Here is an 18,167-nt window from a genome sequence, read left to right as displayed (position 1 = left end):
TTTCAATTTAGCCATACTAATATATCCGAAATTATAGCTTGAAATAAATGATTAAATTTCTTACTTGAATTTGTAATTGACTTTTGTCCTTCGCCCACCTTCTTTCCACCTTTAATTTCAATAAGAATAAAGTGTAAGCTTTAGGTCGGAACAGAAAAATCTTTGAATTTTATTCACATTTTCAACGTAATGTATTTTTCGGATGACCACATATTAGAGCGTATAACTATGCATTTAAAAGGGATAGCAAAAGTCTTGCAAATGTTTAGTAATACTATTTCACTTAGTTTAAGGTTAAATAATTAACAAGTTTATGGTTATTATTGTTTTATTTCCTCAACAGGCACTACAAGTAAGTTACAGATATTCATTTTAGCACTCAGAATGTGAAAAGATTGGAAAGTAGAGTAAAACGAATAAGCCTATTCCCACAAACCCTTATTATTACATATACAATCTTTTAAAAGTATATACCTATGGTTTTATTTTAATTATTATAAAGATCGTAATGCAGACATTTAAATTTAGGATTAACATACATGTTTTTTTAAATTTCTTAGGAATCATAGGTGGGAGATAGTAGAGAGAAATTGGGTGGTAGGTAATGAAGGGTGAGAAACAATGGAAAGATGGTGCGAGGACCGAAAGAATAAAGGGTTCGGAAGCTGAGGGCCAAAACCTGAATCGTACTCTAAGCTGTTTCTTTTTTATCTGATCTTGTAATATTTTTATGTAATTGTAACTTTTTCTAAAAAAAAAAAAAAAAGCTTCATCAACTCACTCTGTCAGGTAAAAAGCTTGTTCACGTTATTTCTCCCACATCCATTCTCGGATCAAATTGAAACTTTGCACAATTATTCATTGGCGTAGACAGTACATAAATAAAAAAAATTTAAACAATAAAACAGATAATTACTGTTAATTAATTATTTAGTTTGATACCAACAAGGAAAGAACTAATTAAAAGAAAAGTTAAAACTAAAAGAGGATTGTTTCTACGTAGATCTATAATGATCCAAACATCTTAGCGCATTAGCACATAATTTATCAGCTTTTATTAACATTCTACAGCCCAAGAATCAACTAGTAAGTCATTTTGTATACTATGTAGAATAGAAAATATATTTAGAAATTTAGTAACATCTATACATATACTGCTCTTGTCCAAATTGGTAATATATATTTATTTTAAACAAAATGGAAAGTATTCAGCCCTTAAAATCAAGAGATTTAACTTAAATGTTATTTTTTATACAGGCCTATACATAGGCCTAATGTTATATGCAAAACATTTAATAATAATAACAATGATCTTTATCATCGAAGCAAAAAAATTAACCGAAAACATATTAAAACAAAAAATCCAAACGACGCTACGTTCAATTTTAATGCATGAATATAATAGAATATTTTGTACCAATAAGATCGTAAAAAATAAGACTTTACCCAGGTTAAGTAGCTATCTACTAGCATATAGTTATGAATTACAGCCCAGAGTTATACAAATTTTCTTTTTTACTCGCATCGAGCGTATCAGAAATAAAGTTAAAAGATATTTTTGTGAAATCTTCTTATCTTATATAAAGAAGATGTATAGAGGGGTACTGAGCACTTTATTTAAAAAATCATTGTTTGTAAAAACTCTAAAAATTAATGCTTAAATATATTAGGAGTTTTTTTTCCGTTTTTTTTTTTTTTACAAAATAATATCCAATCGTTGTAACATTGTTTTAAATAATTCTATATCTTTTTTCTCACGTTCAACATCAAGATTGTTAATGCACAAATTGTAAGACAAATTTCCATACGGACAATAAAGATTATTATTATTATTATTATTATTAAGTAGAGCGCAAGCCTAATACAATGCTTCTCAAACTTTTAATAGTGGCTTTCCTTTAACTCCCCCCCCCCCAAAAAAAAAAAAAAGTTTAATTAAGAAAAACTTGGGACGGGTTGATACTTCATTGTGAGCTACATTCGAGGCAACTGAGCAAGTTCGTTTCTATTGGGCTGGACTGAAAGATCATACTTCTGTTCAGAAAGACGTTTTGTAGGGTTCCTAATTCCGTAAAAAACGTCAACTGAACGATGGTAAATCACCTGGAAAAAATTAAACTGTTTTGACAAAAGAAAGTACACTCTAGAATGTTAGTCTTCTTTTAAAAAGCTTTATGTGTTGATTTTGTTGCTGAAGCTTCTCACCTAATTAAACACTATGAAGGGATCTTCTTAGAAGATGAAACAATTTTACTTATTTTATTAATTTACTTTTTAAACAATTGAAATACTATCGTTTTTACTTAATTTTATAAATAAATAACGATTATAACTACAATGCAAAACAGTTATTATCATCTTTTAAAAATCCAAACACCTTAGTCAACACATACATTAGGTCCCAAGATATGCAAATGACAAAAAGCTAACAGTCTTAAATAAATTTATTTATTACATTGGCATTCTAATAAAACATGTAAGTTAATTTTGCAGCAAGACTATATGTTGAAAATTATGTTTGACATATTTATTCATCATTAGCACGTCCTACCGTTTAATTTTAATAATTTAGATCTAAAAACAAAAAAACGAAATATTTATTAGCTCAAATTACGAAAATTTCTGATGTTAATTTACTTTTACTTCAGAAACTCCACATTTATATCACGTTTTTAAATGACTTATGATTGTTCAACGTCTGACAAATGATTTTACAAGAAAGATTTTCTTCCAATTAGACATTTGATGAGAGAAAATCGTATGATATAAAGTAGCAACAACATTAAATAATTATAACAAAAAAAAAAAAGCTTTATGACTAGATCTTGTTGAAGTCTCTTTTCACTAAAACAGCATGAAAGGTTCTACTTAGGAGATGAAACAACTTCATTTATTTGTTGGTTACTTTATATATTAAACATTCTCAATCGTTTTACTTAATGTATTTACAAATATGCATTAAAACTACGGTGCAAGTACAACAGCACTTTGTCCTTGAAAAAAACAACTATTTTGTGCTCCCTTAAAAACACCATGTGGGAGGGTTGGGGGAAGGGGGAGCCCCACCGGTTCAAGAAAAACAATGGCTTCAAAATTGAAAAATGCACATAAAAAAGAACTTACCCTATTCAAAACTAAAATAAAAGTATATATCAAAGTAATTTTTTTCCTTTTTATTTGTAAATTTATAACTAGAACATGGGCGTAGCCGTGGGGGGGGGGGGGGGTTAAACCCCCCACCCCGAAATGAAAATCCCCCCCCCCCCCCCGGGCAGGTGGGGTTCGGAATTTAGAATTTTTTGTTTCATTTTGTTTATTTTAGGAAAGATTTTAATACTAACCATCACTTGCACCATCGCAACCAAGGGGGTTTGAGTTTAAAACCCCCTACCAGGGGGTGTTGCAGTTAAATCCCCCTCTTCTATAAAACATGCATACGACAATCCCCAAATTCCAAGAGCATAGCTAAGGAAGATTTTGATTTTAAAAACCCCTCCAAAATTTACGATAAAACCCCCTCTTCAATATAACACTATCCATACATAAGTCATCAGATTGTATTAGCGAAGCCAAGAGGGGTTTTGTGTTTAAAAACCCCCTCCAGCTGCGTTTCCAGCTAAAAACCACCTCTTCAATATAAAAAGCAAATTACACACTCAAAATTCTATGAGCGTTGTTAAAGGGGTTTTGAGTTTAAATCCCTCCTCCAGCAAGCTTTGAAGCTAAAAAATACCGTCAATATAAAAAAAAGCCAATTACGCACTCAAAATGAGCGTATCCAAAGGGGTTTTAAGTTTAAACTCGCTTTCAGCGGGGTTTGTTGCTAAAAACTATCTCTTCAATATAAAAAAAAACAAATTACAATATGAGCGTAGTCAAGCTGGGGGGGGGGTGAGTTTAAACTCCCTCTTCCAGTGAGCTTTTTTCATAAGTTTAAAACCCCTCCAGATGATTTTGAGCTTAAAATCCTCCTACAGAGAGTTTTAAGATTGAAAAACCTCTCTCTTCAATATTATTCTAAAGCAAACTATAGTCACCGAATTCTCTGAGCGTAGCTAAGGGGATTTTAAATTTGTAAAAAAAAAACTACAAAGATTTTGTAGTTTAAACCCGCCAACAAATGATTTTGACGATAAAACTTTCCTTTTCGATATAAAATCTAAAGCAAATATAGTCACCTAATTCCAAGAGCGTAGTAAAGATATGTAAAACATTTCTACCAGTGGCTGGGCTCCATTAATAATGTGCAGCGAATAGTCATCTACCGAAATTGAACAAGACTAAATGTGGCTCAACAAAGATGGCTCAGACGGATTTTAGGAGTCAGTTATAGAGATGCGGTCTAAATCAAGGAAATCATATTTCTCAATGGAAGTCGACCCATAGTAAGTTTGTGAAAGAGCATCGCACGAGGTTTGCGGGACATGTTCTCCGACAAAATGAATTACGCACAATAAGAGTTGCGATGACATGGAGACCTATACGAGGAAAGCGCAAACAGGGACATCCTAGTATAACTTGGCGCCACACTTTCATGGAGGACTTCAGAGCAGGTAGGAAGAGGCTTCAGACATTGCCCTAACCCAGATTTTTTTGTGGAAACAAAAAATTTTTGGGCTTGCCGCCCAATGCGCCGACGGCGCCTCAGGATCTAAGTAAGTAAGAATAGCAGACTAGGTTTTTAATAGTAGGATAATGCAATGTAGATACAGCAGAATATGCATTTTATTGGCTTTCAATACCGGAAATAGTGCTCACAGCGCTCCCCCAGAGCCCCATGCTGGCAAGGTCGGAGAGTCTACCATTTTTTACACAATCTCCAGGAAGAACAAAATATCCCTCCCCCCCGAAAAAAATCTTGGCTACGACCATGAACTAGAATATTTATCAATTCCAACTGTTAAGTATGCATTTCTGTTCGTTTTCAAATTAAAGAAATAATTTTAATAAGACATACTCATTCGATACATGTTGAACAAATATAAAAACTTGAAGAAATTTTCTAATATTATTTCAATTAGTTCTAAAAAAGACATCACATAGCTGAGAAGTAATTAGATATATGCTAGTGACGTACTCCTCTTCTTCTCGCAATGAAATATTGACACTTTAAGTATCATTGTTGTACACACAGTCATACACCCCAGTAGTTTGACCAAAAACTATGTAAAATGTTTGACATGTTTCGTGTGTTCCTTCAGAGATGAAGATAGTTTACTTCCTAGTCCAAACATCCCGCAGGACGACGGGGGATGGGAGCAGGCAGGGTTTTAATCCGGGACCATCAGTCCAGCGCGCAAACCACACGACCAGGCACTTAATAGGGATTACACAAGAACCAATTTAAAGAAAAGATAGAAAAAGGAAACATAATATAAATATATAAACTGAAAGGGGATTGTTCCTATATAGATTTATAATGATCCAAAATTGTATCGCATTGGCACAAAATGTATTATCTTTTTTTTTACATTCTACAGCCGAAGAATCAACAAATAAGTTGGTATTTTTAAGTCTTGTGGAATAGAAAAGAAATTTAGGAAATATATAACAATGGGTAATTCATTATTTAGTGTGGTACCCCAAAAAATCAACGGACTAAAGCATAGGTGAAGGTGATAACAATTGACTATTTGCAGCTCTTGTCCAGATAGCTTATATATCTTTATCTTAAACCAAATGGAAAGTTCTGAGCCCTAAAGTTGTAGAGATCAAACACAAGTACACCTCATAAATTATTATTTCTTTTTGCAACATATATAATTATATATAAATATGTTTAATAATAATTAAAAAAATCTATATTATACGTCAGGAAATTTTCCTACAATTGTGCATTACACAATAAAACATTAAAAGAGATAACGAAGTATATGATATCACAGTTATCACACTAAAGATGTATCAAATTTAATTTCAGGAGTATGATAAAAAAAAGTGAGTTAAAATATGCATAACACAAATCCCATAAAAACACTTTACCAAGATTAAGCATCAATCGTTTAACCTAAAATTATGAATTACAACCTAGAAGTATAGCAATTCTTATCTTATAGATAACAGACGTTACTTTAAGAGAAGATAATTACGTCCTAGGCATTTCATGCGTTGCTTAAGTACTAAAGTAAAAAAAAATTGATCCCCATCCTGTTAATTTGTTCACGCATTGCATCAATGATTTTGCAATATATATATATTTTGGACTGAATTAAACTTTGGTAAATATATGTGACAATGAAGATTGAAAAAAAAAAAAACTTTTGGACTATATCAATATTAGGTGTATTATTTTTAATATAGCTTACTCAGAAAATATTAACACTTTATTAACAGTAAGTTAGGAAAAAACAATTTCATTTTAAATGCAATTAATATTATAGAGAATACAATTTTTTAAATTTTTTTAATATAAATCTTTACAGCAGAGTCGTCGTCAGATTCATCATCAGAAACGACCACAGGTATTTTATCTTTACAAAAAAAAATAGAAATTTAGGATGTACTTTCATGTTACATAATATTGACTTTGAAAAAATGTAACAAAAAAGATGGTAAATAAAGAAGTCAATAAAGACACGGAAAAGATATAAAGAAACGACAGAAAGACGCCAAAATAAAACTATTAACTTCGTCTTAAGCACACAAAAATTACATCATCCGTACATATCACTATTTTCCCTAAACAAAGAAGAAAAACATAGTCCTAATAACTTCATATTCATTTGATCTAATAAACATAATAACCATAAACCTATATCCCGCTGAGATCGTCGCAGCAATCGTTGTCACGTTTCTCGTCTTCAAAGTCACAGCCACAAGACTTGCTCACCAAATAGTAACAGACTGCGCTACAAACCCCAGCTTCTCCGTCACCACTGTTTATACATCTACAGTCCTCACCATCACCATGCAACTTCTCCATCATCAACGAGTCTACAGGCAACTGTTCCTTCACCAATGAGTCTATTGCTCCTTTCGCTAGTGACAACATTTTATCAATTTTATCAATTCGGTCTATTTGTCCTTCTACTTGCAATACACTTTCATCTACCTTGTTCCACATCCTGTTAATTTGTTCACGCATTGCATCAATGATTTTGCAATATATATATATTTTGGACTGAATTAAACTTTGGTAAATATATGTGACAATGAAAAAGAAGGAATGAAAAAAAAGAACTTTTGCTCTAAATCAATATTGTGTGTATTATTTGTAAATATAGCTTAGTCAGCAAATTTTATCTTTTTAATAACAGAGAGTAAACAAAAAGTATTTCATTTTAAATGCATTTAATATTACAGAATAAAATTTTTATATTTTTTTATATAAATCTTTACAGCAGTGTCGTCGTCAGATTCATCAACAGAAACGATAACAGGTATTTTATATTCATAGTAAAAATAGAAATTTAGGATGTACTTTCATGTAACATAATAATGATCTTGAAAAAATGTAACAAAAAAGATGGTAAATAAAGAAGTCAATAAAGACACGGAAAAGATATAAAGACACGACAGAAAGACGCCAAAATAAAACTATTAACTTCGTCTTAAGCACACAAAAATTACATCATCCGTACATATCACTATTTTCCTTAAACAAAGAAGAAAAACATAGTCCTAATAACTTCATATTCATTTGATCTAATAAACATAATAACCCTAAACCTATATCCCGCTGAGATCGTCGCAGCAATCGTTGTCACGTTTCTCGTCTTCAAAGTCACAGCCACAAGACTTGCTCACCAAATAGTAACAGACGGCGCTACAAACCCCAGCTTCTCCGTCACCACTGTTTATACATCTACAGTCCTCACCATCACCATGCAACTTCTCCATCATCAACGAGTCTACAGGCAACTGTTCCTTCACCAATGAGTCTATTGCTCCTTTCGCTAGTGACAACATTTTATCAATTCTATCAATTCGGTCTATTTGTCCTTCTACTTGCAATACACTTTCATCTACCTTGTTCCACATCCTGTTAATTTGTTCACGCATTGCATCAATGATTTTGCAATATATATATATTTTGGACTGAATTAAACTTTGGTAAATATATGTGACAATGAAAAAGAAGGAATGAAAAAAAAGAACTTTTGCTCTAAATCAATATTGTGTGTATTATTTGTAAATATAGCTTAGTCAGCAAATTTTATCTTTTTAATAACAGAGAGTAAACAAAAAGTATTTCATTTTAAATGCATTTAATATTACAGAATAAAATTTTTATATTTTTTTATATAAATCTTTACAGCAGTGTCGTCGTCAGATTCATCAACAGAAACGATAACAGGTATTTTATATTCATAGTAAAAATAGAAATTTAGGATGTACTTTCATGTAACATAATAATGATCTTGAAAAAATGTAACAAAAAAGATGGTAAATAAAGAAGTCAATAAAGACACGGAAAAGATATAAAGACACGACAGAAAGACGCCAAAATAAAACTATTAACTTCGTCTTAAGCACACAAAAATTACATCATCCGTACATATCACTATTTTCCCTAAACAAAGAAGAAAAACATAGTCCTAATAACTTCATATTCATTTGATCTAATAAACATAATAACCATAAACCTATATCCCGCTGAGATCGTCGCAGCAATCGTTGTCACGTTTCTCGTCTTCAAAGTCACAGCCACAAGACTTGCTCACCAAATAGTAACAGACTGCGCTACAAACCCCAGCTTCTCCGTCACCACTGTTTATACATCTACAGTCCTCACCATCACCATGCAACTTCTCCATCATCAACGAGTCTACAGGCAACTGTTCCTTCACCAATGAGTCTATTGCTCCTTTCGCTAGTGACAACATTTTATCAATTTTATCAATTCGGTCTATTTGTCCTTCTACTTGCAATACACTTTCATCTACCTTGTTCCACATCCTGTTAATTTGTTCACGCATTGCATCAATGATTTTGCAATATATATATATTTTGGACTGAATTAAACTTTGGTAAATATATGTGACAATGAAAAAGAAGGAATGAAAAAAAAGAACTTTTGCTCTAAATCAATATTGTGTGTATTATTTGTAAATATAGCTTAGTCAGCAAATTTTATCTTTTTAATAACAGAGAGTAAACAAAAAGTATTTCATTTTAAATGCATTTAATATTACAGAATAAAATTTTTATATTTTTTTATATAAATCTTTACAGCAGTGTCGTCGTCAGATTCATCAACAGAAACGATAACAGGTATTTTATATTCATAGTAAAAATAGAAATTTAGGATGTACTTTCATGTAACATAATAATGATCTTGAAAAAATGTAACAAAAAAGATGGTAAATAAAGAAGTCAATAAAGACACGGAAAAGATATAAAGACACGACAGAAAGACGCCAAAATAAAACTATTAACTTCGTCTTAAGCACACAAAAATTACATCATCCGTACATATCACTATTTTCCCTAAACAAAGAAGAAAAACATAGTCCTAATAACTTCATATTCATTTGATCTAATAAACATAATAACCCTAAACCTATATCCCGCTGAGATCGTCGCAGCAATCGTTGTCACGTTTCTCGTCTTCAAAGTCACAGCCACAAGACTTGCTCACCAAATAGTAACAGACGGCGCTACAAACCCCAGCTTCTCCGTCACCACTGTTTATACATCTACAGTCCTCACCATCACCATGCAACTTCTCCATCATCAACGAGTCTACAGGCAACTGTTCCTTCACCAATGAGTCTATTGCTCCTTTCGCTAGTGACAACATTTTATCAATTCTATCAATTCGGTCTATTTGTCCTTCTACTTGCAATACACTTTCATCTACCTTGTTCCACATCCTGTTAATTTGTTCACGCATTGCATCAATGATTTTGCAATATATATATATTTTGGACTGAATTAAACTTTGGTAAATATATGTGACAATGAAAAAGAAGGAATGAAAAAAAAGAACTTTTGCTCTAAATCAATATTGTGTGTATTATTTGTAAATATAGCTTAGTCAGCAAATTTTATCTTTTTAATAACAGAGAGTAAACAAAAAGTATTTCATTTTAAATGCATTTAATATTACAGAATAAAATTTTTATATTTTTTTATATAAATCTTTACAGCAGTGTCGTCGTCAGATTCATCAACAGAAACGATAACAGGTATTTTATATTCATAGTAAAAATAGAAATTTAGGATGTACTTTCATGTAACATAATAATGATCTTGAAAAAATGTAACAAAAAAGATGGTAAATAAAGAAGTCAATAAAGACACGGAAAAGATATAAAGACACGACAGAAAGACGCCAAAATAAAACTATTAACTTCGTCTTAAGCACACAAAAATTACATCATCCGTACATATCACTATTTTCCCTAAACAAAGGAGAAAAACATAGTCCTAATAATTTCATATTCATTTGATCTAATAAACATAATAACCCTAAACCTATATCCCGCTGAGATCGTCGCAGCAATCGTTGTCACGTTTCTCGTCTTCAAAGTCACAGCCACAAGATTTGCTCACCATACAGTCACAGAAGGCGCTACAATCCCCAGCTTCTCCGTCACCACTGTTTATGCATCTACAGTCCTCACCATCACCATGCAACTTCTCCATCATCAACGAGTCTACAGGCAACTGTTCCTTCACCAATGAGTCTATTGCTCCTTTCGCTAGTGACACCATTTTATCAATTATATCAATTCGGTCTATTTGTCCTTCTACTTGCAATACACTTTCATCTACCTTGTTCCACATCCTGTTCATTTGTTCACGCATTGCATCAATGATTTTGCAATATATATATATTTTGGACTCAATTAAACTTTTGTAAATATATATGTGACAATGAAAATGAAGGAATGAAAAAAAAGAACTTTTGCTCTAAATCAATATTGTGTGTATTATTTGTAAATATAGCTTAGTCAGCAAATTTTAACTTTTTAATAACAGTGAGTAAAAAAAAAAATTTCATTTTAAATGCATTTAATATTACAGAATAAAATTTTTTTATTTTTTATATAAATCTTTACAGCAGTGTCGTCGTCAGATTCATCAACAGAAACGATAACAGGTATTTTATCTTTACAAAAAAAATAGAAATTTATGATGTAAGCACATAAAAATTACATCATCCGTACATATCACTATTTTCCCTAAACAAAGAAGAAAAACATAGTCCTAATAACTTCATATTCATTTGATCTAATAAACATAATAACCCTAAACCTATATCCCGTTGAGATCGTCGCAGCAATCGTTGTCACGTTTCTCGTCTTCAAAGTCACAGCCACAAGACTTGCTCACCAAATAGTAACAGACGGCGCTACAATCCCCAGCTTCTCCGTCACCACTGTTTATGCATCTACATGCAATAAGTCACAGCCCCAAGTCTTGCTCACCAAATAGTAACAGACGGCGCTACAATCCCCAGCTTCTCCGTCACCACTGTTTATACATCTACAGTCCTCACCATCACCATGCAACTTCTCCATCATCAACGAGTCTACAGGCAACTGTTCCTTCACCAATGAGTCTATTGCTCCTTTCGCTAGTGACAACATTTTATCAATTTTATCAATTCGGTCTATTTGTCCTTCTACTTGCAATACACTTTCATCTACCTTGTTCCACATCCTGTTAATTTGTTCACGCATTGCATCAATGATTTTGCAATATATATATATTTTGGACTGAATTAAACTTTGGTAAATATATGTGACAATGAAAAAGAAGGAATGAAAAAAAAGAACTTTTGCTCTAAATCAATATTGTGTGTATTATTTGTAAATATAGCTTAGTCAGCAAATTTTATCTTTTTAATAACAGAGAGTAAACAAAAAGTATTTCATTTTAAATGCATTTAATATTACAGAATAAAATTTTTATATTTTTTTATATAAATCTTTACAGCAGTGTCGTCGTCAGATTCATCAACAGAAACGATAACAGGTATTTTATATTCATAGTAAAAATAGAAATTTAGGATGTACTTTCATGTAACATAATAATGATCTTGAAAAAATGTAACAAAAAAGATGGTAAATAAAGAAGTCAATAAAGACACGGAAAAGATATAAAGACACGACAGAAAGACGCCAAAATAAAACTATTAACTTCGTCTTAAGCACACAAAAATTACATCATCCGTACATATCACTATTTTCCCTAAACAAAGAAGAAAAACATAGTCCTAATAACTTCATATTCATTTGATCTAATAAACATAATAACCCTAAACCTATATCCCGCTGAGATCGTCGCAGCAATCGTTGTCACGTTTCTCGTCTTCAAAGTCACAGCCACAAGACTTGCTCACCAAATAGTAACAGACGGCGCTACAAACCCCAGCTTCTCCGTCACCACTGTTTATACATCTACAGTCCTCACCATCACCATGCAACTTCTCCATCATCAACGAGTCTACAGGCAACTGTTCCTTCACCAATGAGTCTATTGCTCCTTTCGCTAGTGACAACATTTTATCAATTCTATCAATTCGGTCTATTTGTCCTTCTACTTGCAATACACTTTCATCTACCTTGTTCCACATCCTGTTAATTTGTTCACGCATTGCATCAATGATTTTGCAATATATATATATTTTGGACTGAATTAAACTTTGGTAAATATATGTGACAATGAAAAAGAAGGAATGAAAAAAAAGAACTTTTGCTCTAAATCAATATTGTGTGTATTATTTGTAAATATAGCTTAGTCAGCAAATTTTATCTTTTTAATAACAGAGAGTAAACAAAAAGTATTTCATTTTAAATGCATTTAATATTACAGAATAAAATTTTTATATTTTTTTATATAAATCTTTACAGCAGTGTCGTCGTCAGATTCATCAACAGAAACGATAACAGGTATTTTATATTCATAGTAAAAATAGAAATTTAGGATGTACTTTCATGTAACATAATAATGATCTTGAAAAAATGTAACAAAAAAGATGGTAAATAAAGAAGTCAATAAAGACACGGAAAAGATATAAAGACACGACAGAAAGACGCCAAAATAAAACTATTAACTTCGTCTTAAGCACACAAAAATTACATCATCCGTACATATCACTATTTTCCCTAAACAAAGGAGAAAAACATAGTCCTAATAATTTCATATTCATTTGATCTAATAAACATAATAACCCTAAACCTATATCCCGCTGAGATCGTCGCAGCAATCGTTGTCACGTTTCTCGTCTTCAAAGTCACAGCCACAAGATTTGCTCACCATACAGTCACAGAAGGCGCTACAATCCCCAGCTTCTCCGTCACCACTGTTTATGCATCTACAGTCCTCACCATCACCATGCAACTTCTCCATCATCAACGAGTCTACAGGCAACTGTTCCTTCACCAATGAGTCTATTGCTCCTTTCGCTAGTGACACCATTTTATCAATTATATCAATTCGGTCTATTTGTCCTTCTACTTGCAATACACTTTCATCTACCTTGTTCCACATCCTGTTCATTTGTTCACGCATTGCATCAATGATTTTGCAATATATATATATTTTGGACTCAATTAAACTTTTGTAAATATATATGTGACAATGAAAATGAAGGAATGAAAAAAAAGAACTTTTGCTCTAAATCAATATTGTGTGTATTATTTGTAAATATAGCTTAGTCAGCAAATTTTAACTTTTTAATAACAGTGAGTAAAAAAAAAATTTCATTTTAAATGCATTTAATATTACAGAATAAATTTTTTTTATTTTTTATATAAATCTTTACAGCAGTGTCGTCGTCAGATTCATCAACAGAAACGATAACAGGTATTTTATCTTTACAAAAAAAATAGAAATTTATGATGTAAGCACATAAAAATTACATCATCCGTACATATCACTATTTTCCCTAAACAAAGAAGAAAAACATAGTCCTAATAACTTCATATTCATTTGATCTAATAAACATAATAACCCTAAACCTATATCCCGTTGAGATCGTCGCAGCAATCGTTGTCACGTTTCTCGTCTTCAAAGTCACAGCCACAAGACTTGCTCACCAAATAGTAACAGACGGCGCTACAATCCCCAGCTTCTCCGTCACCACTGTTTATGCATCTACATGCAATAAGTCACAGCCCCAAGTCTTGCTCACCAAATAGTAACAGACGGCGCTACAATCCCCAGCTTCTCCGTCACCACTGTTTATACATCTACAGTCCTCACCATCACCATGCAACTTCTCCATCATCAACGAGTCTACAGGCAACTGTTCCTTCACCAATGAGTCTATTGCTCCTTTCGCTAGTGACACCATTTTATCAATTCTATCAATTCGGTCTATTTGTCCTTCTACTTGCAATACACTTTCATCTACCTTGTTCAACATCCTGTTAATTTGTTCACGCATACTCAGCAAATATTAACACTTTATTACCAGTAAGTTAGGAAAAAACAATTTCATTTTAAATGCAATTAATATTATAGAGAATACAATTTTTTAAATTTTTTAATATAAATCTTTACAGCAGAGTCGTCGTCAGATTCATCATCAGAAACGACATCAGGTATTTTATCTTTACAGAAAAAATAGAAATTTAGGATGTACATTCATGTAACATAATAATGATCTTGAAAAAATGTAACAAAAAAGATGGTAAATAAAGAAATGAATATAGACACGGAAAACTGGTGAAGACTTGAAATTTTAATTTCAGGATCTCTTAGACCACCCAACTCTAATTAGTACCTGATTTTAATTGGTGAAAGTTAAGGTGGTAGGTTGTTCTGCTGGCCACATGACACCCTTCTCGTTAACAGTTGCCCAAAGAAACAGATGGCCTTAACATCATCTACCCTATATACCTCAAGGTCTGAAAGGAGACTTAACCCTTTTACAATTTGCAATGACAGATCATTTTTCACAATACTAAAATATTACTTGTACAACTTGTTTACAAAATTGGTATATTTAGCTGTTACAAGACTTAGACTTTAAGTTTAGCGGTCCCCAAAAGAGGATAAGACACTATTAGTTTTGTGTGGCCCGTCTGTCCGTCCCGTTTAGATCTCAGAAACTAGAAGAGAAAATGAAAATCGGACATCATGATATTTTAGATGCAACTGCTACTTTTTTCTTTTCTGAAAGCAAAAAATCTAATATTTTCAATCACTTATGCAAGCAGTTTTTTCATAAAAATACACCACTTTTACAATTATTCACTATTAACAGTAACAAACACAGGAGGCTCTTTATAAGGGTTTATAGCTGTTCACCATATTTTTAACACATTTATGCAAACGGTTGGAGATTTTATGCCAAAAAAAAAAATTTTTTTTTTACATTTGTATTGTTAAGTTATTTAGCCTAAGTGCTATTATACTAAGTAATATATTTACACACCAAAATGTTTACTTTTTTTAAAAAAGAAAAAAATCTATTTAACATGCATATAAGTTGGATATAATTTCAAACAACAATTAAAACAACAAAGAATAAGTAGTGAACTGTAGTGACCACATGTAGTGTTACAAAACTTAACGAAAGGGAAAAAACATTTTTTTAACGGAAATGCTTTTTTCTTGAGAAATAAGAGATTGACCCTATAAAAAACAATTCGATCAATTAGATATTCATTTTAAGTCATCAGTTAGGCCAGGTTCACATCTAACGTCACATTCACTTTCACCTACCCTTAGGTCTGCTGGACCGCTGGGGCACCAGACAAGATCTGTTAACCTTTTTTCGCCATTATTGTCAGTCATTTATTTGTCTTTGATACAATTTCATTTTGATAATATGAAAAACTGCCTATTTACCTGCCTGGGCGGACCACTTCGGGGGCGGTTTTGAGTTTGTCTTTCCACACAAAATGTCTTTGTAACCTTGTTTAAAATTGATTTTATTTTAAATCATAGCTACTACATGTCTCTCTTTCTCTTTCTCTCTCTCGATAAATATACATACATACAAATCGAACATGCTTATATGAATTAATGTAAGTTGTACCAGTTACTGAAAGAAAATATAACACGATAAGCCTAAGTTTTAATGTCACCAAAGATCATAACTCTAACGGGTACATAGGCAAAGTGGTGATTAGAAATGTTTTCCATATCATAGTCAGTACTCACTAAATTAGATGCCGTTGTTTTGTTTTTTGTTTTTCATCACATAGTAGGTAGAAGAATAAGGTCATAAGGTCTTTAAATATTGGTTATGGAAAATAATTATGCTAAGTGTAGCGCAGCATTTTCATAAAGCAATTTATTTATGTATCAAATATCTTTATTATTCTCTCTATACAGTAACATCAGCAGGATCATCTAGTACAACTAAGTTATTTTTTTAATATACTCAAGTATAAACCAATTTCAACATTACTACTGTGCCCGTGGCTTTATAATTAGTAATAAATTAATTGATTTTGTAGATCCATTGATGTTCGCAAAGGTAGCACCAGATTGAATGACATAATAAAGTTCTGCACATGTATCAGTATCAGAGATTATAACATCTTTGTTATCTACTATGTCCTTATGAAGAAGAGTTCAACCTTTTTTTTTCGCATCACCCGAAGTGTTTCGAAAAGTTTGCATTAAAAGAAAACACAAGAGCTATATTTCCTTTACTAGCTTCATTAAAGCTTTCTTGTTTTAAAACTATAGGCCCAAAATCGACAATCATGTTAAATAATAATTCGTATTCTTTAATCAAATCCAATGGTATATATATAGTCTATCACAAATTCTTGGAAACTGTCAATAATAAATTGCTTCATCGTTGCATTAAAACCCTTAATTTATTTTTTGAATATAATCATTTAAAAAAAAGATGCTAATTGATAAAGGCGTACTAGTGTCTGTTAACAAGTTAGCCCCAAGAGAAGCACTTAGTTTCAAAATATTTCCTTACATTTTGTTCTATATTATTTAACAACTTTAAAGTTTTAGAAGGGCCGTCGTGAAAATGTCCCGATCTATTGTTCTCCAGAGTTTAATAATTGGTCGGTTCATATTTTGCACGGTTCATGACAAACTTCAACTCACGAAGAGCCAGCCGAGGGGAGAAAGAGAAAATCGTGTCTTATTTTCTTTTCGACTTTCAGAATCCCTTACTTCATTACTCTTAACTTCTATAGAGCGCAACCGCCGGCTTTGTTATAAAATGTTTGACATGTTTCGGATGTTCCTTCTGATTTGAAGATAATTTACTTCCTAGTCCAAACCTCCCGGGACTATCGATAAGCCCGAACGACAGTCCAGCGCGCAAACGCAGCCATCTAGCTAAATGTTAGGGCGATATGCAATAGTGTATTTCTCTCTCAAGTGACCTACATTATGGAGTTTAATATTGATGATTGTTTAGGGTAGTTGAGGTATTTTGTTAAGTACCTCAAGAAGAGTCGTATTACACGCAGGTATCCGTTTCTAACCTTAAACACAATTTTTATTAAAAAAAAGGCAGTAAGAGTTTAAATCTTTCGTAAGAAGGGTCTAAGCTTACACATTTTAAAAAATATTTATTAAAATAACTTTAAAAAAAACCGTGAAGGGAGAGGACCGTTCAAATGCAGACATATTTCTCAAAATTGCAAAATATATCTCCCCATTTTTATATCAAACAAAATGAATGAATGAATGTGTTCTTATCAGCAGTGGATTATCGTGCAAAGTTTCAACTTGATCTGAGACTGAGAAATGAGAAGAATGACGTGTACAGGAATCCGCAGAGTTATACAGTACACAGTTATATCATGTCATCTATATAAAGTGGCTGCATTTCAAGTTTCAACAAGCGGAATATGTAGAAGACTAAGCTTATCTAAGGGGAAGAGCTCAACATTTACAGTCACATCTCTGAATACTGTGTTTATTTCCCTTTTTTATATGAAATGAAATTAATTAATGACCTCTATTAAATTAACCAATTGGTTAAATTTTTTTATTGATTCATGTGTTTGTTAGGAACCAGTGTGCATAGTTTATACTTGATCCGAGAATGGGAGGTGGGAGAAATAACGTGTACACATTTTTAACCAGAAAGAATGAGTTGCTATAAGGTTTGAAACAATGGCGTCCACTTCTGCCATAGAAATCCATCCAAAAAGTGCATTATATAAATAAATGACTTATGACAGTTGATATTAGCCTTTCTTTATAAGAGTGACCTCACTATCTCCTAATAGACGATGCCATCGTTGATTTGACCTATTAAATTAAATCCATATCTAATT

The 18,167-nt window shown here is 32.1% G+C and overlaps 1 protein-coding gene and 1 long non-coding RNA gene across 9 annotated transcripts in view; one reads left to right on the top strand and one right to left on the bottom strand.

Moving 5' to 3' along the window:
- Positions 1-18,167, top strand: part of LOC106059772 (mucin-16-like) — a 172,223-nt gene that overhangs the window by 26,203 nt on the left and 127,853 nt on the right. For 4 of the 5 annotated variants that reach the window (XM_056003652.1, XM_056003651.1, XM_056003654.1 and 1 more), the window contains exons 4-8: positions 1,072-1,086; positions 6,423-6,461; positions 7,341-7,379; positions 8,258-8,296; positions 14,460-14,498. In XM_056003652.1, coding sequence (XP_055859627.1) covers positions 1,072-1,086; positions 6,423-6,461; positions 7,341-7,379; positions 8,258-8,296; positions 14,460-14,498 — 171 coding nt within the window. Of the gene's footprint in view, positions 1-1,071; positions 1,087-6,422; positions 6,462-7,340; positions 7,380-8,257; positions 8,297-11,010; positions 11,048-11,886; positions 11,926-12,803; positions 12,843-13,719; positions 13,759-14,459; positions 14,499-18,167 lie in introns of those variants that run through there. The other variant, XM_056003653.1, reaches the window with a different exon arrangement.
- LOC129921631 (uncharacterized) overlaps positions 1-18,167 on the bottom strand; it is a 151,658-nt gene that overhangs the window by 60,726 nt on the left and 72,765 nt on the right. The gene's annotated exons all lie outside the window — the stretch shown is intronic.

Source organism: Biomphalaria glabrata, chromosome 11 (assembly GCF_947242115.1).
Source record: "Biomphalaria glabrata chromosome 11, xgBioGlab47.1, whole genome shotgun sequence".
Taxonomy (NCBI): domain Eukaryota; kingdom Metazoa; phylum Mollusca; class Gastropoda; family Planorbidae; genus Biomphalaria; species Biomphalaria glabrata.
This window is presented reverse-complemented; position numbering and strand designations above follow the sequence as displayed.